Source organism: Magnolia sinica, chromosome 19 (assembly GCF_029962835.1).
Source record: "Magnolia sinica isolate HGM2019 chromosome 19, MsV1, whole genome shotgun sequence".
NCBI classification, from domain to species: domain Eukaryota; kingdom Viridiplantae; phylum Streptophyta; class Magnoliopsida; order Magnoliales; family Magnoliaceae; genus Magnolia; species Magnolia sinica.
This window is the reverse complement of record NC_080591.1, coordinates 2,273,698-2,297,413: the sequence shown is the minus strand read 5'-3', so window position 1 is coordinate 2,297,413 and position 23,716 is coordinate 2,273,698. Positions and strand designations below refer to the sequence as shown.

General features: G+C 40.9%; 1 protein-coding gene across 2 annotated transcripts; it reads right to left on the bottom strand.

Moving 5' to 3' along the window:
* Positions 1-1,326: 1,326 nt before the first annotated feature.
* On the bottom strand, positions 1,327-18,701 carry LOC131235233 (protein PHOTOPERIOD-INDEPENDENT EARLY FLOWERING 1-like). Of its 2 annotated transcripts, none has more exons than XM_058232374.1 (20): positions 18,511-18,701; positions 15,977-16,071; positions 15,647-15,727; positions 15,403-15,510; positions 14,811-14,891; positions 14,599-14,687; positions 14,317-14,459; positions 14,184-14,239; positions 13,133-13,268; positions 12,696-13,021; positions 12,474-12,608; positions 12,347-12,385; positions 10,988-11,056; positions 10,733-10,795; positions 7,528-10,651; positions 6,512-6,576; positions 6,339-6,409; positions 4,802-5,582; positions 2,493-3,013; positions 1,327-1,814 (listed from the first exon to the last, which is right to left on the bottom strand). In XM_058232374.1, exons 2-20 carry the CDS (start codon positions 16,034-16,036, stop codon positions 1,373-1,375), a joined length of 6,390 nt encoding a protein of 2,129 aa, XP_058088357.1. In that variant the 5' UTR covers positions 16,037-16,071; positions 18,511-18,701; the 3' UTR covers positions 1,327-1,372. The 2 variants fall into 2 exon arrangements, with proteins under 2 accessions (XP_058088357.1, XP_058088358.1); XM_058232375.1 differs by having other exon boundaries at positions 1,327-1,820; positions 2,499-3,013.
* Between the last annotated feature and the right edge of the window lie 5,015 nt (positions 18,702-23,716).

The following is a 23,716-nucleotide window of genomic DNA, read 5'->3' as shown; positions in this document are numbered from 1 at the left end:
ACCCGGTGATTTCATGTTTAGGGTTCGAAACAAAATACAAACAAATGGACAGCTAGAGAATGTGTTTTAGCCTCGGCTAGAGCTGGGCGCAGGACAACTCGACTCGTTTAGATCCGACTCAATCCGAACCGAGTGGGTGAGCCCATCCAAATCAAGTTGACTTTGTCCAATCTGAACTAAAACCGAGTCAAGTTACTCGAATTCGACTCAACCCAAAATCTAACTCGGTACTGACTTGACTCGATCCGTAACTCGACTCATTTATGTGTGTGTGTGTGTGTGTAACTGTCAGATTTGAGATGCTGATGGAGAGGCTGCTGGCAAGTGAATCTAGATCTTGAGTTGTGATTTTAGCCCGTGGATATCCGCTGCACCTGGCCCAACTCAGTGCCAACTTGACCCGACCTGGTACTAGTGATCGGGTCAGACTCGGTCCAGATTAGTACAGGCAAGACCTGGACTCGGATTGGGTCAGGCATGCTAGACTCAGTACCGAGTCTGGTCGGGTTCAGGTCAGGCCTATTTCAAAACCAGATCAAGTCGGATCAGCCCCAACTCGGTCCGACTCAACTGGATGCCCACCTATGGCCTCAGCCCATATACGTCCCATAACAAGCTGGACAAGAGCTGGACCAGGCCACTTCCATCCCAGCCTGATGGATGACAGATGCTGCATGGAATTCTTTCATTTTAGACAATCCTCACCATACAAATAAGTCATCCACAAATGGCTGTTTAAAAAAAAAAAGCGGCAGCCAACAATCCATATGAAACAGCAAAAATCCCATATTGAATTGCTCATATTGTTCAACATAGACTTGGCCCATCCTGTTGTGGCCCACTGCATGAAAGCCGCAGAACCCTTAAACCAGATCCCGTACCTACTCAGGGTCCAGATGTCAATAAATTCCATCAAGCACATCGGGGTCATTCATCGACATGCAAAACTAAGAAACATACATCCCATTTCCATGGCCTCTTTTTTTTCTATTTCCTTTGGGGCCGAAACACAATTAAGGAGAATGAATTTCCTGTGGAAACACAATAAGGAGAATGAATTTCCTGTGGTTATAAAATTACAAGCTTCCCCAAGCATACAAAAGCGTAACATTTTTTACATTAAAAGACCCACCACTATTGCTCACGCCCTTGTGCACGTCTCCACATGGAAAAGTGCGCCATTCTGCTCACTATCATGGCAAAAATCAGTGCTTGTGAACCAACCATAACTGCAGCCAGTTGGTGCATTCCAGCCTGTTGTTGTGTTGATAGAATTTCGGTACGAAGGTGGCCCACCCATCTTCCGGCATCTGCTTTTTTTGTTAAAAAAAAAGAAAGAAAAACATATTTGTACTTGAGATATCAAAGAGCTTCATCCTATGTCCATGATGTCATCATGTAACGATTTCCAATCCTCAAGGCCTGTGATAAAGTTAGGGTCATACTCATACGGAACAGATTCGGAACTCCCCGCCTCTGGAAGAGCACTGTCCACTCCAGGGAAGAAAGGATCTAAATCATCATTCTCAGGGATTGCAGCGAAGAGAGGTGGATTGGGACTCAAAATGGGACTTTTGGAAGCTGTTACAGGTGATGGAAGTGCCAATTTACTGATCATGGTGGGCGACTCATTTGGTTCCATAGTTTTCAGGAGCTTGGATGACTTCATGGGCTTGATTGAATCGGAAGCAGCCTTGTGCTTGCCTAACGGCTGAGATTTTGAACCGGGTCGGGATCGAACAACATCGCAGGTGGGAAAAGCTGACAAAGCCCAGCCCAGACCTTCACCCTCAGAGCAAGAGTTCGATGCCATCCTGCATGTCAGAAAGGGACAAGATATCATCAGAACTCCAGATTTTATCAGAAAATACATTTTGAAAATGACAAACATTTCGACAATATCAAAGACAGTACCATTGTTGCAGCAAAACCCTATGACAGTTTAGAATAATGAATATAGAATTCTCAATCCAAAGACATGCACAGGATGCTTGCAGAACTGCCTGTGAAAGTGGGGCCTATTGAGCTCCCCAGTGGATTGACCATGCCCAAAGATCTACCAGATTGGACAGTCCCACCTTTCCATTTCTGCAAATAGCTGTCAATATTCAACTGAAAAACAGCCCAAGATCGGTGGATGGGATCGACTGATATGAGACTTGACAGATATCTAACTGCAGCAGGTCTCACTGGAGCAATGGTCTGTATAAAATGGGCTCCACTTGTACGAGAGAGAGAGAGAGAGAGAGAGAGAGAGAGAGAGAGAGCCCGAGATACACCCAGATCCGATCCATAGCTCAAGTGGCAGACTGAGTGAGAGATACCTTGTTTTCAACACTGAGGTCTTGGCATTGATCCAAGTGGGGGTGGCTAACAGTGAAGTGTCAACTGACAGTGTTGTGTACTAACAAGCTAACCAAAAAACAAAAAAAGAAAAAAAAAGAAGAAGAGAGAGCCCGAGATGTTAAAACATTATCAGTATTGCATCTTGCCTGAAGCGGTTCTCAGCTATGTTGCAAGAAGATTCTGGTAGCAAACTTCTCCCTCGTGGTTCATCTGTCAGTCGTGGTGGATCTGAGCCCCATACTGACATATTTATGACCGATGGCAAATGGGTTCCCCATTCATTTCGGTTTCTCCCGAACTCCAACGTTAGTTCCAATCGTTCTGCTATAGCTGGTGCTTCTTGCCTGCTGGATGGAGGCAGTGAATCTTCTCGTGGTGCTCTGTTAGCACCGTTGAGCACCGCTGCTACCTTGCTGCTCTGGCCCAAATTTGGCATTTTCATCTTATCCGATTCCGTTCTGGACTTTCCAGAAATACGGCTTGTGGCATAAGAGGAATACCTGCCAGTGGAATAAAAGCCGTTCCGGGAAGACGACATACTCTGATGACGGTCTGACCGCATTTTTGCCCTCCAGACTGAAGAAAGTATGGCTGTGAAGTGTTTCTGAATGAGCAATTCATTATCAGGCAGCTCACTTGCCACATCAAGTAATGTGCGGACATTATCCTGCCAGTGAAGAAAACTGTGGTAAGCAGTTCCATTTTTTGCTGCTGTTGCAAACTAAAAAGAGCAGCCTCGACAACTTTTAGATGAGAAATTAGGGCCAGTTTGGACAGGAAAAAATAATCTTTGAGAAACAGCTTGGATCCCTCCTAACCATTCGTAGGAAGTTTCCTGTAAAACCCAAATCCTGTAATTTCTAAACTTTGGAGAAATTACAGGCTTTGTGTTTTGTGAGCTTCTTCCCACGAAAAAACCAGCTAGCACACGGGGACTTCAGGCCTCCCTATATCATCAAACCCATCTCCTGAAATTCTCATCCAAACTGGCCCTTGATGGCCAAAGCAATATCTAATCAAAAGAGTGTACAACCATGTAGTGATCACTTGTCATCACTCGGGATTAAACTGAAAAAACAAAGGAAATGTCTCACCTACAACTTGTTCTAAATGCAACTAGTGGTGTAGGGCCCACCATGGTGTATTTATGGCATCCAACCAGTCTAACAAGGTTGCCACATAATGAAAATGGGATTCCCCAAAAATCATGCTGATTCAACCATTAAGTGGGAAACTCAAAAGACATGACTTTGGAGATTTATGGGTGGTGGGTAGTCGTTCATTGTTCTGTCATGTGGTCGACATGATGATTGGATCGGCAGGATTTTTTTATTATCAGATGACATAAGTGATGCTGTGCGACCCAACGGGGCTGTGCGCTTATGTGATGGCATAATCACATATGCAATGGCAAAACCCGTCAAACAATTTCTTTCTTTCTTTCTTTTTCTTTTTTTTTTTGAAAATAAAAAATAAAAAATAAAAATTTATGTAAAAATACTACAATTGTAGGGAATTGTTTTTTTATAGTTTTATTAGACTATAAGACTATACAAGTCCAACTAAAAACTACTCAAATGAATGCATATACTAAAAAATGTGAAAAAAACAACATATAAATTTTGCTGATGTCATTTTAAGAGATAATGAGAGTAATAGTGTGAGAGAGAGTGAGAGAAAATGAAGATTAAAAATAATAAAAAGTCTCAACGGTCATAAATTTAATTGTTGGGAGATTATGCCATCATAACCGCATAACTATAGCTTATGCGATCTCCCAACATGTGTGTGTGTGTGTGTGGCTTATGCAGTCAGCAGGTTGCATACTTCTCTGTACGACCACATAAGCTCCAACGACACAATAACCGCATGTCACTATGGCATATGCGGTTCACTAGTCCAAAATGGCATATTTGATGGTATAATCGCCATATGACAAGAATGGGGCCATCCAATTTTCATGGGGGAAAGACTTGCAGGATGGATTGGATGACATACACCACAGTGGGCCCCACATGTAGCTAGTTGCACGTCTTTTCATCTACTAGTTCCATACTATGCGGTTCACTAGTCCAAAATGGCATATTTGATGGCATAATCACCATATGACAACAATGGGGCCATCCAATTTTCATGGTGGGAAGACCCTGTTGGATGGATTGGATGACATACACCACAGTGGGCCCCACATGTAGCTAGTTGCATGTCTTTTCATCTACTAGTTCCATGCGAGCCCTTCCCAAAATGGCATATGCAATGGCATAATTGCTATATGACAACAATGGGACCATCCAATTTTCCTGGTGGGATGACACTGCTGGAAGGATTGGATGACATACAGCATGGTGGGCCCCACATGTATCTAGTTGCACTTCTTTTCATCTACTAGTTCCGTGTGAGACGTTCCCAAAATATAAATCCAACAGAGCTCTAAAAGAACTGAATGTTGAGCTACCTCTGTCACTTTGAGAAGTGCCTTTCCAGGACCGGCAGAGCTGATTTTCTCATTGTTAGGATGGTCAGTTGTAGTAGATGATATGTATTTGAAAAATAGCTCCCTGAATCTCTCACAGCAATGGGCAGGATGGCGAAACCGTCCTCTGTAATACCCACCAGCAGTCATGCCATAAAGCGTATCACTCACCAAGCTCCAGTGGGTACTGTACTCGTGCACGATAGCACATAGTATTGCATCCTCCTGTGACGACCAGGAATCTGGTGACGGAATACAATCTCTCGACCAAACATTTCCCCTCTTCTTTAACTTCTCCGACTTGATTGTCAAAACACGCTTTACTGGCATGAACGTAATGGAGATCTTCCCTCCCATCTTGCTCCGGCTCGTCAGTTTGGAATCCAGATCAGTCACTCGGTCACCAGATTTTAGCTTTTTGGTTTCGACGTGCTGTTTATCCGAAGTGCTGGAATCTTCCATGGGACTGCTTTCGGTGGCCTTTGTGAGTTTCTTTGAGCTTTTCTTTGAGACTTTTTCTTCCTCTGGTGCTGTTTGAGACTTCTTACGCTTCTTCTGAATAGGAGGAGAATGTGGCATGGTGTCTGGAGAGAGAGCCTCAGGAGAAGGAGCCTTATCATCAACAGATATTTGTTCTATTGGTAATTCCTTGTGCAACTCTTCTGGTTCAGACGCAAGAGCTCCTTTCTTCAGAGACTTGAACTTCGTCTTCTTTGTTTTCTTTTTCGACTTCTTTGGTTTCCTCTCAACTGCAGCCTCATTCCTGCACACAATAAACATATAATGAGAAACCATTTCTTTCTTTCCTTTTTTTAGGAATATTAAAACAGGGCAAAATTCATCCTGACTTCCTGCCTCAGGAATGTTTTCCTTCGTCCCTAAGACAAGTTCAGTTTGGGGACACTGCAGCCCAAAGCTAACATGCAAAAGGATTTAGCAAAAGACAAGACGACACAAAAGGTTGGTGAGATGGGTTTAATACCAGGTGCACAATGCATTGATAGTGGCAAGAGAAAAGGGGTGTTATTTTATATACCCTACCAGGTGCGATGATTCATACACAAGCGCTCAGAAGTTGATGCATTAAAGTTTGCATCACACAATCTAGCCACTTTAATTTGGGTTACTTGTATGCCACTCATAAAATTTATTAGTGCCAGCATATCAATCATCACTCTGCCAGAGTATCTTGATTTTGACAAGATGCAACCATGAAATAAAAGTTTATTACTTTAGCTCCAAGTTTTAACTGCACAGAGCAACCAAAGATTCCTACAGCCATCAATTAGTATTGGCCTGTTATATGCAGTATTCTAGTTCGTGATCCAAAATTATTCAAGTACATTTTCCGACATGATCACCTATTGTCTATATCTAATGAGATTTCCTCCCTGCATTTTTTTGTGAACCTCATATTGCTTGAGTGAAAAACTCTCCTATTCTCAATTTTTGAGAAGTTGCCTTAATTGAAACGAAAAGGTGTGTTTGTTAGGAATCTGACGTGATGAAGCTGCCTTACCTATTAGACTCATCTCTTTCATTATCTGCATCTTCCATCTCTTTAGCTTCAGATTCTAGATCTTCCATCAACTGCAAATCAAGCCATTGATGCAACAGCATCAAAATATGCTACATGGGCATCAACTATTAAGACTGCACAACCAAGAACAATTTAAAGTCACATTGGCGAACCTGACGCTGAGCTAAGGCCTCAACTTGCTGCCTGTATGCCTCGGTTGCAAAGTCAGCATCCCATCCTACAATCAGTAGACCATTCATGAGTTTCACACATAAACCCAGAAATACCAAAAGTGTACATAAACAAACTGAAAAGATACTGAAGCCTGACTCAGGCAATGGTTTCAAATGGAAATCAAGATATTCATTGAAGAGAAGGGATAAAAATAAAAGCCAACTGGAAGACAGAGAAGAATGCCTTTTGACATCAAAAGGTAGCTGCATAGGTGACAGGAGAACATAAAAGTGAAGTATATGACTTGCTGATGAAAATATTATTTAAGGGGCGGCTCCAGTGGTACTGTTACCACCGTAACCTTATGGTGGTACCAGCCAGATGCAGGGCACACGTGATGAATTTGCAATATCCAACTCATCCATTAGATGCATGACCTAACAAACCCAAAGGCCCATTTCTCAGCCTGATCCAAAACTGAAGTGGGCCAAAGCAAAGGAAACAAGCTGAGAGGGAATGCCCACCCTTGAATTTCACAGGGACACACCCAAGTCGTAAAACAGCCTGATTTTTGGCCTGACCCTTCATCTGGCCTGGGTGAAGAGTCTGTTAGACTGAATTCTATACATACAACACAGTAGGTTCCCCACTCAATAAACAATGTGTGTTCCCTCTCAACATGTTCCATGTGCTCTGGCCCACCTGAGTTTTGGATTGGGATGATTTTGAGGGGCTTGGGGTTTTTTTAGGTGACACATGATAGATGGGTTGGATTCCATGAACATGTTACTGGTCCTGGATATATGAAACATCACTGCGCCCCACATCTGTCCGGTACCACTGTAAGGTACCACTAGAGAGAGCCCCTTTTTTTAAGGCAAAAACAATGAAAGCTTTGTACAATGATTCAAAATACTTTGCACTAATGACTAGAGATTATATGAGAACCGAAATGTATACAGTGCTATCAAATCATAAATGTGCCAGTTCACACCATGTTCTTGAAGGTACTTACTTTCATATAGCAATGGTTCCTCATCTTCATCATTCTCAGCTTCTAGATCCTCCTTGAATTTCTCAATATGATCCAGTTCCCATTCCGCCTCTTCAAATGCAACTTGAGGCTCTATTGCAGACTTGTCTATTATCGGGTCCCAAAGATCCAGGAAGCGCATTGCATATCTATCAATTGGACGGAGTTGATTTTCAAAAGAGGAACTTGCTTGACCTGCTGCTGCTGCCGCTGCTGCCATCTGCTTCACGTCAGCCAGCATGTCAACATCGTCCTCTTCTGTGGCTAAAGTAAGAGCTCTTTCTTCATTCAGATTACCACCATTAGAGGTGGCACCCACATCCATCCTTACAATGGCAGTAGAACCAGTCTGTTCTTCAGTGATCTTGTCATCAGGCTTTACATCATCCTCAATTCCAATCTCATCATCCTCTAATCTCCCAATGGCATCTTCTGTGAATTCCTGATTCTCCACAGCCTCTTCCTGTTCAAGCTTTTTCAAAGCCATATAATCGGCTTCATCTTCTGCATGCTTCAAAGCAGCTTCCACATCGGCATTCGATAAAAGAACCTCCTCCGTTCCACCGTTAGAGCTTTCAACAGCAGTTGAGCTTCCTTTCCGCAGATTCTCGACGGGAAGCGTTCCATGACCTGAGAATAATTCCATTGGATCAAGCTTTTTAAAGAATTCAGTGTTGTAACTGCCACTCTGTATGACCAAATCATCGAGTGCTCGCTTCTGATTTGCTTTCTTTAAGATATTCTCTTCAATTGTACTCTCGCTAATCAGCCTATAAATGTGCACTTCTCGTGTTTGCCCAATCCTGTGGCACCTATCTTGTGCTTGTTGATCCATAGCAGGATTCCAGTCGCTGTCATAGAAGATGACTGTATCTGCTCCAACTAAGTTAATACCAACACCGCCACTTCGAGTAGATAAAATAAAAAGAAAAAATTTGGGATTTGTGTTAAACCGCTGCATCAAAGTTTGCCGCTCTTCAGGCTGAGTGGAACCATCTAAACGCATATACGTGTAACCATACAGGTTAATGAATGCCTCCAGTATATCGAGCATTTTTGTCATTTGAGTGAATATTAACGCTCTGTGGCCTTCTGATTTTAAACGTCTCAGCAGGACTGCAAGCTCCTGCAGCTTACCACAATCAAACTGTATGAGTCGCCTATCAGGAAAATATACTTGCCGCCGAACAATGGCAGGTCTGATTGGTGTTAGAAGTGGTGCAAGGGCCTCCGTGCATTTCTCCTTATAAGAGGGGTGCAGAAACACAGGAGCACCTGATTTACTGCACCAGTAATCAGGTGAAGGGGCTCGTGCTGCCGGAATTGCAAACATAAAAGACTCGATCAGGTCAAGCATCATCTCAGAGCGTTCTTCCGGCAACAGGACAATATCAGCCAGCTTCGATGAGAAGTTCATGTAGCAAGAGGGTTTCCTTTTCTGCTGATGAATATCATAAACAGGGTGCTTTATGGTAGCAAGTTCCCTTAGGTTTGTTCCATAGACAGGCTTCTTCCTGCACTGTAATGAATTCCACCATGCAATGGATGCTGCCCTTTCTCTTGCCTGCTTCATTCTTTCCTCCTGAAGTGCCTTCTGAATCTCCTCAAAAATATTAGTTCCATGTGCTTTCCTCTGATGATCATGAGTCCTGTGACAATTCCTCGCTTTGTCTACAGGCTCTGGGCTAACCTCTTCGAATAAACTAGAAGGGGTAGCAATAGCTGTTACCTCATCAACCTCCCAAGATGTCATGTTGAAATCAAGATGAGTAAATAAAATTGATAAACCTCTGAGATCAACTTCAGAGAATGGGCCAGAAGAAAGCATTGTACAAACCAAGGAACTGAGTTGTGCGTCAATACCAACCATGTCAAATGAACTTATGATTGGGCGGCCTTCGAAAAGGTCCGGATGATTGCAGACTTTGCGAAGTTGCATTATGACACTAATCATCCCAAAGAAACTTCCACTGGCCAATGTCGCTTGTGTTTCTGAGCTTGCAATAAAATCTTCATACAAGTTCCGCTGCCTTTTCGAGAGTCTACAATATATCACATGTTCGTACTTCTTTGGCAGCTGCTTCTCCACATCCCTTTTTAGCCGCCGCAGTATGAAAGGACGGAGCACATTGTGTAAGCGATCAACAACTTCTTTATTTACTTTCTCCTGCCCCTCCACCATACCCGAAATTGGATTGCTGAACCAGTCCTTGAATTCCTGATGAGATTGAAAAATATGTGGCATCAAGAAATGCATCAACGACCAGAGTTCCATGAGGTCATTCTGCAGAGGTGTCCCTGTCAATAGAATCCGCCGCTTCGAGTTGAAGTTCAACAGAGTTTGCCACCTCTGGGATTTCCAGTTCTTAATCAAATGGGCTTCATCCAGAATTAGATATTTCCATTTCTTCCTCTTGAAAGCTTTTGAATCTTGTATGACGAGTCTGTATGTCGTGATGCATACATGGAATGAGTTGGGCTTTAGCCAGCCTTGCCTTTTGAACTTCCGTTCTTTTGCACTTCCAAAGTAGGTCAGAATTTTAAAAGCAGGGCACCATTTAAGGAACTCGGTTTCCCAGTTGAGCATAACACTGGTGGGGACAACTATCAGGTGCTGTCCCCATATACCCTTCTCACATGCCAGGTGTGCTAGAAGAGAAATTGTCATGATTGTCTTCCCTAGGCCCATTTCGTCAGCTAGAATTCCATTGAGTCGCTTCTCATACATCGTGACAAGCCAATCCAGACCAATATGTTGGTACTCCCGGAGAGGATGTTTAATAAGGAAAGGGAACTTTGTACGTACTTTGGTTGTCGAGAATGTGTTCCCAGTCGGTTGTGCTGATCTTGCAGCAGCGGCTGCATCAGCAATTATATTTTCACTCTCTCTCCCTTCTTCAGAATTATTGTCGAGTTTCACTTCATTATGTCTTGCCATGGCTTCAACAGATCCACCCTGCTCAACTGCATCGTCATCATTGTCATCCACCGAAACATTTCGGGTTTCCAGTTCAATGTCGCAATCTGCTGAATGACCTGCCTGCTCCTCCGAACTTGTCGATGCATATTCAGATTCCGTCTGGGTGTCTTCCTCAGTGTAGGAATCCTGATGAATAGAAGCAGATTACTGAAGAATAATCCCAAAGACTAGTCTTGGCAAGTGGAATAGAAATATGACTCTTCCTACCTTTTTATACCTTGCAAGCAGCTCTTCTATGGTCATTTCATTCTCTTGTTGCAGTAACTTTATCTGTAAAGTACAAGCTGGATTGGAGAAACTAAAATAAAAGTATAGCAAAAAAATGGCACGACTACAAGATAGGAAGTTTCAAAAAATTTTTTAAAAAAAGACACATGAGAAAGAAAACAATGGTCATGAAAAGATCTTATGTACACCTCAGGGATACAAGGGCACACACAACTGACTTCAAGCAATCTTTACCTCATCCAGGGGGTCATTTGGTTCTTCTTTTGCCAGCTCCTCCTCTTCTAGCAAGGTTGTCTCATCATCCTGCATAATAGAAGTCAAATCAAGAGTGATGTAAATAAACTGCAATCCAGCAAATTCTGATGAAATGAACCAGCACTAACCACTGGACGTGAATAAGAAAACTTAAGTTGCAAGCATAGCTTTATGTATCTAAGCAACTGAAAACATTTGATGATGGTTTGAACTCGGATTGGAGGATCCTATGCATCGGGTTGGTGGACCTTTCCCAGTTAATGTTAACCATTGCCAATTTTCTCCTTACCGTGCATTTGCAGGTCACATGGCAAACAATTACAATCATCTGTCAGTGAGATCTTTTTAATGCAGCCAATCCAGTTGGAGCACCCAATGCTTGACCCCAATCATGGACCATTGTACCAGATGCCGTGTCCACTTTCTGTGGGAGATCACACTTAAGGTGCACCCATGCATAGCGAAACAAACAGGTAACCTCTTAAGTATATTTTATTTCTTCTTGAGTTGCAACTGCATATTTTCCAGAAAAGGCTTCCATATGATTTTTTATTTTTAAATTTTTTGAAAGGAAAAAAGGTATCCCTATGATAGTTCTTGTCTTTCCAAAGGTCTCTCTATAATTCTTCAAAGAATTTAATCCCATAGTCAGATGGCATCCATTTGAATGAAAGATCTATGAGGACATCTCCAATAAAATTAGAGTTGGCTGGATGAAGTGGACATGAGCCTCTGAGTATTGTGTTACCAGCACATTCCAATGAAACTAAGGAAACATTTTCTATAATACAGCTATGCTGAACATAGTGTTCGGAAGTTAGGAAGCAACATGAGCAAAGGATGAGTGGTGTGGAGATGAAAATGTTGAGATGGATGTGTGCGAATATTAGCAAGGACAAAGTGAACCTAGAAGTAATCCTAAGCCTACAAAAAAATGGAGAGTAGATTGGGATGGTTCGGTCACAAGCAATGAAGATAGATGATGGCACTGCCACACTGGTAAGGAGGGGAACTTTGATTAGGGTTGAAGGAAACAAAAAGAGGAAGATGGGAAGACATAAAAGAACCTGGATCCAAGGTGGTTAGAAGGGATATGAAGGGTTCTTCACCTACAGATGATAGGGACTTAGATGGGAATGATTACTGAAACAGGAATCATAAAGCTGAACCTGACCCAAAACAGCTGGGACAAGGCTATGATGAGGCTATTTTGGTGGCGGTGGTGAATCATATGGCATCCACTGGTCGCTTACACTGACAACCAAATAATTAATTGGCTAATGAATCAACCCTTATAGAAGCAGCAGAAGTGTGGACAAAGTTCAATGATATGTTTACCTTTTCTTCTCCATCAGCAACAACATAATCCCTATCATCCTGTAACAGAAAAAGATCAAATCAATTACTAAGCAGTTTATCATAAACGCCTCTACAAAATGGTTAAAAGAAAGAGGTGTGCACTCACCAGCTCATCAACAGAATCTAGCGGCAAACATTCTTCATCTGATACAGTGCAACCCTTTGAGCTAAGTTTGGATTGACATGTCTTAGTGATTGAAATCTGGTCTTCCAGCTTAGAAAATTCACTGCTACTTTCTCCCTGTTGTGAAAAAGGAAAAAACACTATAAGTAATCCAGTAAATTTTCAGCACTTTGTCAATGTCCATGAAGAGGATGACCAACTTACACAGAACTGACTTGCAGCAGGGACTGAGTTGCTGGATTTGATCTTCCTGCCAATAGGAAGATGATTTTCCTCGCATGCAGGAACATTATCAGCATCCAAGCACTTCTCAAGAAGCTTGGATGGTAAAGAGCCATTTCCTTGGTTTGCTAGATCTGGAAGTTCACTAGAGGAATCAGAACTAATCAATGCTCCCTCGAGTAATTTCCCTTCCACCTTCTTCAAGAGTGTTGTTCCACACACATCTTTCTTACACCTGAATTTATCCTTTGCTTTCTGGGCAGCTTCAGTAACATCTTCACCACTTCCTGGGCTTCCTTCCCTGCTAACTGAGAACGATTATATCAAATAACAATTATGTGGATGATAAAGCAGTAAAGTCAATAACAAGTGTGACATATAAGAAACAAAAATCAATTTCCAAAATAATGGAAGGTTACCTTTATTCTTAGTGTATCGTTTCAGAAGCTCCTCAAGCGGTAGATCCATTTCATTTTGCAAAGCTTCCAATTCTTCTCTCCGTTCTTCCTCAGTTATAAGAGCTTCATCCTCCACAATAGTATGCTCATCGTCTTCCTGTGATAGCACATTAACAAATGGACAATCATCTTCTCGCATTGCAACCAATACGTACAAAGAACTCAAAGAAGATTGAGAAGTAAGGCCAAGGTTGTCGCTCCATTCTAAGATATTAAAATCGCCAAACAAGATTTGCAGGAAAATGTCAGGAGGAGGATAGAATTTTGGAGCCACTGTTAAAACAGAGATAAGAAGAAAATATATTTACCAAAAACGAAGGTTATCATTCATGATACTGAGCTACTTAGGCCAATTCCCTTTTGATACAATTTGGTGCAGATACCAATACTGATAGGACTTAAAAGAATCTATTTGTTTTGAGGCATATAGTATAGAGCGGCCAAGATGCCTAGCAAAATTTTCTTGTATTCCAGGACCAACCTCCTTGTTATCAGGCTAGTACAAGGTTGTATACAGTAGAGTATGTGTCTTTCTATTTGAACTCACAGAATTGTAGGTTATCATGTCAGAGAAAAATTACAAGCTAACTAAGCTCATAAGTTGCTTCAGATAGCTGATAGCCTCTAGCAATAGTTGCTATAGTTTCCATAGCAATAAATAAATAGTCAAGAGTAGCCATTTAATCTCTGACTTCATGAAGTAGGGCAGACCAGATTCCACTGAGAGTCCACAACACATTGAATAAAAGCCAATTCCAATTCACAAAGTCAAACACACATAATGCAAGAATGATAGAAGGCCAGATTCCACTCAGAGTCCACAACACATTGAATAAAAGCCAATTCCAATTAACAAAGTCAAACACATATAATGCAAGAATGATAGAAGGCCACCCAACAATCCAGATGACTAAAATAAACACCTGCGCATGCACACGGGCAAGCATGAATGTGTAGACGCGAACAATATTAACATCATGTAATTATGATTGGGCAGAGAATAGCTACTCACAGATTCATCTTGAGATTGTATACCATAGTCGCCATCTGCATTATCTGACCGAGGTTCTGTACAAAGATATGAGGATTTAAAGGGAGTTGACAAATCAGAGACATGATGGAAATAGAGAGTACTGTTTTATTACCAGGGCGTTCTGTGCTTCCTATAAGATTTCCTTCATCCACTCCTCTCTTTCGATCACTTGGTAGTTTCGTCTCAGACTCTAAGCGTGCTGTTTTATGAGAAAGTGGCACATTAACAAGATTTTCTGCAAGCATTGTGGAGTACCTGAAACAAATCAATGGAAGAATGTATGTGTTGCCCTTTACATATGCACATCCCAAAAAAAATAATATCAGGTGGGGTAATGTTTGGAACTATGCGCTCCCAACACTGAGGTCTTGGATTGTGGAATATAATCTCCTACCTTTCTGTCTGGCCTAAAAGGAAATTAAGCTGCTTATCAAGTGCCCTTTTCTTTCTTTCCTCAAGCTCCAGCTGATGCTTGTACAGAACCTGAAAGTGCATTTTGTGTAGGAAGGATGCTATTTCAAAAAATCCTCAAATGAAAAATGAGAGAAAACGTGTAACTTCAACTGAATCTCCAAAATTGTTAGTTATCGCAAAAAATGAACTTGCCAGCTTCTCTATTTTCATCCAAAACTTCTTCACGTCTTTAGAAATATTGAGTGCAATTTTCCTCAACCGCTGCTCTCCTTCCTGAATATCGACAAAAAATAAGACTAATCTCCATCAAATAACAACATGACATCAACTCTGAAGGTTTTAAATCTAAAAGATGGTCATATGGTCAAGGAAATGAAAGATGGATAACAGCACTGAGAAGGTATTCTGGCCCTTTTTCTTTTCCTTTTTTTTTTTCTTTTTCACTTTTCTTTTTTCGAAAGATTAAGATATTTATTAAGGCAAAAGCCAAAGAAAAAGGAAAGAAAAAACAACAAAGGCAACCGCAACAAAAGCAGCAAACAAAGAAAGAACACACAAGTGCTCTAGAGCTCAAAACCCAACCCACAAGAAATCAAGGAGCCCACTCCTTGGTGAACTGGAAAGACTTTACATAGAACCCCACTGACAGAACCTTTCTTATCGTTGAAACGGCAATTATTCCTCTCATTCTGGCCCATGCATATTGATTCTACTAAAGATGCATACTTTGATATCAATGGTACTCTTGAATATTATTATTAGGTTATAGGATGGAAGATCGAACCTTCACTTTCTTTTCTCCTCTTGAGGCATGATCCCCCATGCTCTTACTGACTCGAATAGCAACCTTCTTCGCCAAGGCCAATTTCCACTTTCTCTCTGCTTCAAAGTCCTGTCAAGCAACAGCTTACCGAATTAGGCAGACTAGTAAGGCAGCACTTTATATTTCGTATTATATTCATCTCATGTTTCCATTGAATAATCCATAGCAAAAGCATCAGATGCCACAGGATCAACTAGATATTTACCTTTGATAACCAAACCATCTCCTCTAAAACATGATCCCAATGTGTTTTGGGGCGAGGAGGTTCTCTTGGAGCTTCAAGAGCCTAAGATACCAGACAAGGATCATAAATAAGATAGGAAACTTCATCGTCAATGATCCTGACAAAAATCTAGCAGAAAAGCACCATACATATTCTTAATGGTAAAAAAGATGTGGCAAATTCGCAATTCATGACCAAAGCACGAAGCCCAGCTTCTGGCGGCAGTAATTTAAACCACCAATGGAATCAAATTCTCAAGAGACGGTCCACAATATAATAACGAATGAAGGGTACAAACATTTGAAAACTAACCTTTTGACGCCTAGCTCTTGTCTCATGGTCGAGTTTAGACCTAGGGCCTTTCGAAGCCATGGTTTTCTTTTAAAAATTATACTATGATGCACAGCCTGCATATTGCAAAGGAAAATTTAAGCAGGCCTATATAAAATCCAAACAAAGACTTACTACCAGTGGAAGGCCGAAGAAAGCGACAATTCTATGATAAATGGTTGTCTGCCATACCTGAGCATGTTCTGCAAAAAGGATTACCATAAAATGCTAGTCAGATTCATGAAACAGCGTGATCACATCATGCAAAGGAAAGAAAATTGATTTAATAATTTCTAGAACTTCTAGAGAGTATCCGGGCTGAAAACGGTAGGAGATCTCAACGTTAAAGAAAAAAATCCATGTAACAATGGATTTGTGGATGACAGCTGTGGTGGCAATCCAAACAAGAATCTGGAAACTAATGTGTGTGTGTGTGTGTGTGTGTGAGAGAGAGAGAGAGAGAGAGAGAGAGAGAGAGAGAGACTGTTGCTGGCCTCCACATGGGTGTGAATACCCTTTTCAAACAAGAAAGCCTCCATGTGGGTGTGAATACCCTTTTCAAACAAGAAAGTTCTATAACGGTAAAAAGTATGACCGTTGGAGAGGAATCAAAATCCCCTGGATTTTGCAAAACAGCCCTTAGCTAAAAATCCAAAAAGTAAGGTTTTGGGAATTTTGATTCCTCTGGAATACAAATCCCTCAAAAACCATGTTGCTAAATGCCCCAAACAAGTGGATTCCTCACAAATCGAAGATGACCTGGCAAGTGGACGGTTCCACAGCAGAGATTATGTTTATATCCCATCAAAACCATTCATAAGGTACTTCTCACCAAGATGAACGTAGCAAATGGATGGACGGAGTGGATTAAACAAAACAACATGGACCCCACACTTTGTGGTGCTGAGATGGGAACACCTGAACGAACATTGTTCCCATCTCGACGTATCATGAAAAAAGAAACGGAAACTCCGATATCCCATATTCAATTTGCAGATGATACACTTTTGTTTTGCGATGCTGATCCAAAAAAAGTGGGCAATTTGAGAACTATTGTTCGGTGTTTTGAAGCTCTTTTGGGCCTCAAGGTAAATATGGCAAAGAGTAAGATGTTCAGGGTGAATATGGAGGAAGAGGAGATAGGGGAGTTCGTCGAGTCCTTTGGATGTGGAGCAGGTGCTCTCCCAAGTCCCAACACATTGTTTGTGAGCCTTCTCTTTGTATAGGCAAGCCCCCAAATTTTTTTGTGGGACAAGGTGATAGATAGGTTCAAGATGTACTTATCCAGATGGAAGTGTAGACACTTATCTTTTGGTGGGCATATCACTCTTATAAAGGCAGCTCTATCGAATCTCCCTCTTTACTTCATGTCAGGCTTCGGTGTTGGCAAGGCTTCAGAAGTTGAGACATGACTTCCTATGGCATAGAATGGAAGATGAGAAGGTATTCATCGTCTCGAAGCAACCATCCACGATCTCCCATGATAACCATAGGCGACAACCAAAGGTCCTTACAAAATAATGGTCTGAGGTGGGAAATGAAGCGTGAGAGACATCAAAGGGGAATCATAATAATGTCACCTGCTACAAGTGTGGAGGCAAGGGCCACCTTGCTACCATGTGCCCAATGAAGAATCCCATTGTTTGTGAAGGGACCATTGATAACGAAGAAGCCATAAGAGGAAACAGGTGCAAGCTACGTTGAGTTATCGGTTGATGGCCTAAAGAAAAAGTCTCATATCTTACTTCGGTAAGCGTATCTCAATAGTGCCTAAGGAAGAAGAGAATCAATAACAGTTGCATACCAATGTCTTCCACGCACAATAGTAATTCGGTCCTTAAATCTATTTCCACCCCCCACAAAGCCGATCATCCCAACCACAATAGTAATTCAGTCCTTGAAATCTATCATCAAAAGTACAAAAAGGTTTCTTTTTGTATGTGTGTTGTATGTTTGTGGAAATGCCATTCTCCAAAAGTAAGGAGGTTTCCCAGCTCAAATGCACCATTACATATAGAGTCGTGTGCCACTCTAGCACATGTGTGGGACATCAGAGCCGTGAATAAGGTGCAATCCACCGTCAAGACGCCCTGCAACTAAAAATCGAACGGTCCCCTCATCAGGCAGACCACATTTGTTCGTTGAATCTCGACCATTCGCCGGTTTTTCAAAACCGTCTTCCCATATAGAAGTGGCCCGAAAGAAGACTGGACCGATCTGATTTCGATGACGTGTCATCTTTGAAGCGTGGCCCACCTCATGAACAACTCAGATGTCCCGTACACGTGCAAAATAAGCACGTGTGCTGCATGTGGGGCCAGGAAACCTCAAAATAACAGCAACAGCGAGTAAAAACAATGAGCTGATATTTGCACCCCCTGTTTTGACACACACGTCCTATTTTTCTTCATTACCAGGAGAAATGGAATCAAAATATCGACGAGAAATTAAACGAATCTCGAGAAATTGAAAGAGAAATTGTAGAGAGAGAGAGAGAGAGAGAGAGAGAGGAATACCGGTAATGGAGGGGTGACTCGGACGCCACACACGAGACAGGGAGGCTTCTACAAACGGAAGGTTCTAGAAGCTTCTAGAGATCTCTATGGGAGAGAAGGCCCGTTTCGAAGATCCGAATCTCTCTATCTCTCTCGATTTCTTCTTCTTTCGTTTTCCCTCTCCTGAAGGGGAGAGAAGGCGTTTTGATGCGTCGAAGGGCGTAAGGTTTGGTGGTTCAGGGAAATACACAAGGACGTCGGTACTAATAACGAAAATGCCATTAGTTAGCAGATGAACTCTTAAATACTCCGGCAGATTATGATTGATGATACACAGGCACTTCGAACTTGCACCCCAACATAAGTAATTAATATTAAAATGTCCAAGTTATGGATAAATGTTTATATGAATCATGATCTAAGTGTTTACTCTTATTTGATTAACTGAATATCGGATTAGTGGAGAAATTTTGGACGGTTAGATAGCAAGGATATATCCAATGATCCTATTTCAATGAACAAGTGTCCATGAATAGGAGGTTATCATCATTTTGTTGGGAGACTGAGGAACCATACATAGATGAATCAAGTGAAGTATTTCAATCACACCAAGCAAGAATAATGCAAACACGATAAATTTAATGTGAAAAAATTCTTTTGAAAAAAAAATCACCAATGTGTCTTAGGAAAGCAAAAATTACAATATATACAAAGAAAAATACCTAATTTGAACAAGGCCCAGATCTCCCTTGAAAGCCTTTGAAATACTAAAACTAATTAGAAAGTATTAGATACCTTATAATCCCAATTACACCCAAATATTTGATATTTGGAAGAATCACAATCAAATTGGAAACAAATCCCATAGATTTACAAATCTACGTAACACAATAATACATTCAATGACACCTTTTGTAGGACTTCAATGTCATTGAATTTAACATTTGATGACATAGAACTCACTTCATAGTCATCAAAATAATACCAAAACATTCCAACGATCAAAACATGAAAATTTAGATTTTACCGATGACATTGACTAAGCTTTCAACAGCATCAAATAACCTTCGACAATATAAAAAATGATACCTAAATTGTCTAGCAACCAAATTGATTTATTCTAAAAAATTCCAACGGCATCAAACTAACTTAGATGACGTCGAAGCATGCTCGATAACATTGAACCCAAGAATTTACCGATTTAAGACATCTATCAACACATTCAATGAATTTGATTTTGAAAATTAGACTTACATACAGTGATTTACACGATTTAATAGGTTTAATTGAGTTTATTTATACCACGTGTGTAGTTTTGCATTGCCTGCGTATCAAGTGTAGCTTGGAGCTGGAGTATCAAACAACTCCCCTTATTTGATACTGACATTTCACACCTCTTGATACGCAATCACTCAGGAATTTTACACGTGGAACTCATTAACTTGAAATAAACCGACTAAATTTTAAAATCCATTGTAAATAAATCATAATCCTAAAATCATATTGGTTTAGCAATCTAAACCACTGATTCATCGAGGACTTTGTTTGTTGAAATAGGGCCATTGGCTATTTTTCATTTTAACCGTCCAAAAAATGCCCATTGAAATAAGAGTAATAATTTTACCACGATACATCTAAACTGAAGACCCACAGTTTGGAAAGTGTAGCTTGAGTTACTTGTATGCCAAGTATGTAATTTCTAAGGTGCCTGTATATCATCCATCACACTCTGACAGAGTAACTTGCACCGGGTTGTTGGTATACCTAGGAGCTGGACTGGGGAACGAACGCGGAGTCGGTGAGCCCGGGAAACACCGACTTCGGTGAGGCTGTGATCGTGGGGACTACCTTGATGTATCTTTTTTATATCTGCACCGTCCATACGTTTTTCCAGATAATTTTATATCATGGTCCCAAAAATAGAGTGGATCAAAATTTTAGGTGGACCACATTATAGGAAATAATGGTAATTGAATGCCTACCATTAAAAACTTTTGGGGGCAAGAAAGGTTTTGGATGAAGCTGATATTTGTGATTTACCTTAATTAATGTCTATGTGTCCTTATCAACAGGTTGGATGGAACATAAACATTACGGTGGGCCCTAGGAAACTTTTAATTGTGGGCGTTCAATCACCACTATTTCCTATTTCCTATGGTGTAGTCAACCTGAGATCTTGATCTAGTTCGTTTTCGGGTTTACACTCAGAGATGAGCTGCCAAAATGGATGGACGGCGTGGATATACAACAGATAAATCAAGGTGGGCCCCACGATCACGGCCTTGCCTAGGTTTTTTCCCGGCCTCACCGAATCCGCGTTCCTTGGAACGGCCCAAGAGATCCGAGTTATTTTGATGAGGTTAGTGCAATGCTAGAAGATTTCGCGAATATGATTATAAGGGGCCTTCGAGGCACACGTGCGAGGTATTTCATCCATCGACCATGTTGGGCCCACCTGAATATGCCAAGAGCTGAAATAACCTGCCAGATCGGACTCGGATTCGGTAGTGACCTCTGACCTCTCCCGTACCAAGGTCGCTACTGGTAGGTGCTATGTAGGCCCCACCACATCCACGCCGTCCATCCATTTCTCCGGCTAGTTTTATGTTATGAGGCCAAAATTAGGGCACGTCCAATTTTCAAGTGGACCACATCATAAGAAACAGTGATGATGGAACCACCATTATTAAAAACTTACCAAGCTACAAAAGTGATGGATCAAGTTGATGGTTGCGTTTTCTCTTCATTCACGTTTGTGTAACCTTCTCCGCAGGTTGGATGACAAATAAATTATGGGCATTGGCAGAGAATTTCTCTTCAATTGTCCACTGAGTATTTGGGTTAGACCATTTGGTGATTGCATGAGTTGAACTATAAATATGTGTGTATGTGAGGGTGAGAGCTAGGGAGAAGGTATGAGGGAGGGGTGGTAGATATAAAAGTAGAATTTATTCATATTTTTGATGTATCAGGATCTAGATACTTAGCAAGTCACGAATCATCCATCTTTCATAAACCTTAAAAATATTGTATACTTAGTCAATATACATCTTTCATAAACCTTAAAAATATTGTATACTTAGTGGATATAGGTGATGGTATGTGAATGCCCAAATCCAAAATCTATTCAGATCTAATGAAATACATAGTTAAGATCTCCATACTTAAACCTTACAGAGGGGTTGAAAAGAGAATATTAATAATTTTAGGTGCTTGGTTGATACAGGCAGTAGCATATGAAGTCTTATATCCGAAGTCGATCTCAATCCCTTCATCTTTGCAATACTGATTGAACTTTCCGGAAGTGAATTTCATACCATTATTTGTCCTTAATACATTCATATTTTACCGTGTCTGTTTTTCCACCATCACCTTTCATTGTTTGAAGTTGGTGAAAACATCGAATTTATTTTTCATAATATAAACTCACACTTTCTTGAAATAATCGTTAATAAATGTGACAAACCATAATGACCCTCCACCAGAAACCACAGGTGACGGCTCCCATACATCAGAATCCACATAATCAAGAACACCCTTATAAACATGTTTACCATACTTAAAAGATAACCTTAAATGTTTACCATATATACAATGCTTACATATATTAAAATCAATGCTTTTAAAAACTGAAATTAAACAACAGCAAAAAGTACCTTCATACACTACTCGCTCATGTGGTTCAAGTGTACATGTCACATATGTGCAGACGTATAATCTGCTATAGACGCTACAACTTCACCTGATGAAGCGCTCTCAATCAACCTATAAATATTTCTGTTCTGTTGTGCTTTCATAATTATGAGTGTCGCTTCAAAATTTTAAGGGCATGATCAAAACTGGTGAATCTGCACCCAAGCGCCTCGAGTGCTCCCAGAGATATCAAACTCTTCATCAACTCAGGAACGTGTCTAACCTTGGTCAAGACGCGCTTCATGCCATCAAACATCTTGATGCGCACCGATACAATACTAATTATTTTACAGGCATTATCATCGCCCATAAAAACTTGGCCACCATCGCATTCACTGTAACTGATGAACCAACTCCAATGAGGGGTTATGTGGTACGAAACCCCCATATCCAAAATTCATTCTTCATCGAAGTACTGGGATTTTGACGCGGTGAGCACGTCACTACTGTTCACTTTCTGACTGGATTAAGCAGTGTCGACCTCCCTGGAAAATTTTTATGAATTCTCTTTTCTTGCCTTAGGATTTGTGCAATTCTTCTTTATGTGCCTAGACATCCCACAATTTCAGCACTTTAACTTACCTTTGTCTTTACTTTTAGATTTAGACGTAAATCGTAAAGATCCATTGTCCCGTTCAGACTTCCACCCCCTCGTAACCAGTGCATCTGTAGAGGCACTCATGTCACCGCTTTTCTTTCTCATTAATGATATCGATGCTGATGGTAATTCTACTGGTGCATGATGAGTCCATGAACGACTCATACAAAGCTGGGAGAGAATTCAATAAGATGCATGCCTGGTCCCTGTCTTTCATCATTTCCTCTATATCCAGCAATTTTTAAAAAAAGGTTAGCTTGTTAGTACACACCCATGTCAGTACACACACTCCATGTTAGCCACCCTCACCAGGGATCGATACCAATACCTCAAGTGTTGAAACGAGGTATCTCCACTCAGTCTACCAGTTGAGCTATGGATTGGGTGTTAACATCAACCCCCTTCGCCATCTTCAGATTGAAGAACTGAAGCTTCAAGTATAAGAGATTCTCAAAATATTTCTTCGCATAGATGTTCTCTAACTTCGCCCATGTACTCGCTGTAGTTTTCACTCTCAACATTATAGAGGACCTCATCTATTAAGCATAATTGGATAGAGGTTCTTGCTTTCTTATCCATCTTGTTTAATTCATCATCTGTCATAGATTTCGATCGCTTTTCAAGGAGAGCATCGTTCAATCCTTGCTAAACTAGGAGACCGGTTATCTTGACCTTCCATAGTTCAAAATTATTTTTCTCGAAATATTTCTCAACATTGAACTTTGGAATAAAAGTCATTGATAATATGCTTTCAAATTCAATATGCTTTTTAATGTTACGCTCTGATACCACTTGTTAGGGAACCGCACAAGCACGCAGACATGAATCAAGCAAAGTACTCCAATCGCACAACCAAGTTCAAACACAAACAAATCAAGTTTAACATGGAAGAACCCTTAGGAGAAAAAACCACGACACAAAGCGACAATAATGCAC

Bases quoted from the DNA above. Each gene is read 5' to 3' on its own strand.
- LOC131235233 (XM_058232374.1), bottom strand. From the start codon at position 16,036: ATGGCTTCGAAAGGCCCTAGGTCTAAACTCGACCATGAGACAAGAGCT. The intron at 14,240-14,316 runs GTAATAAAACAG...ATCTTTGTACAG, and splicing joins AGGAAGCACAGAACGCCCTG to AACCTCGGTCAGATAATGCA. The intron at 12,386-12,473 runs GTGAGTGCACAC...TTTCTGTTACAG, and splicing joins TAGATTCTGTTGATGAGCTG to GATGATAGGGATTATGTTGT.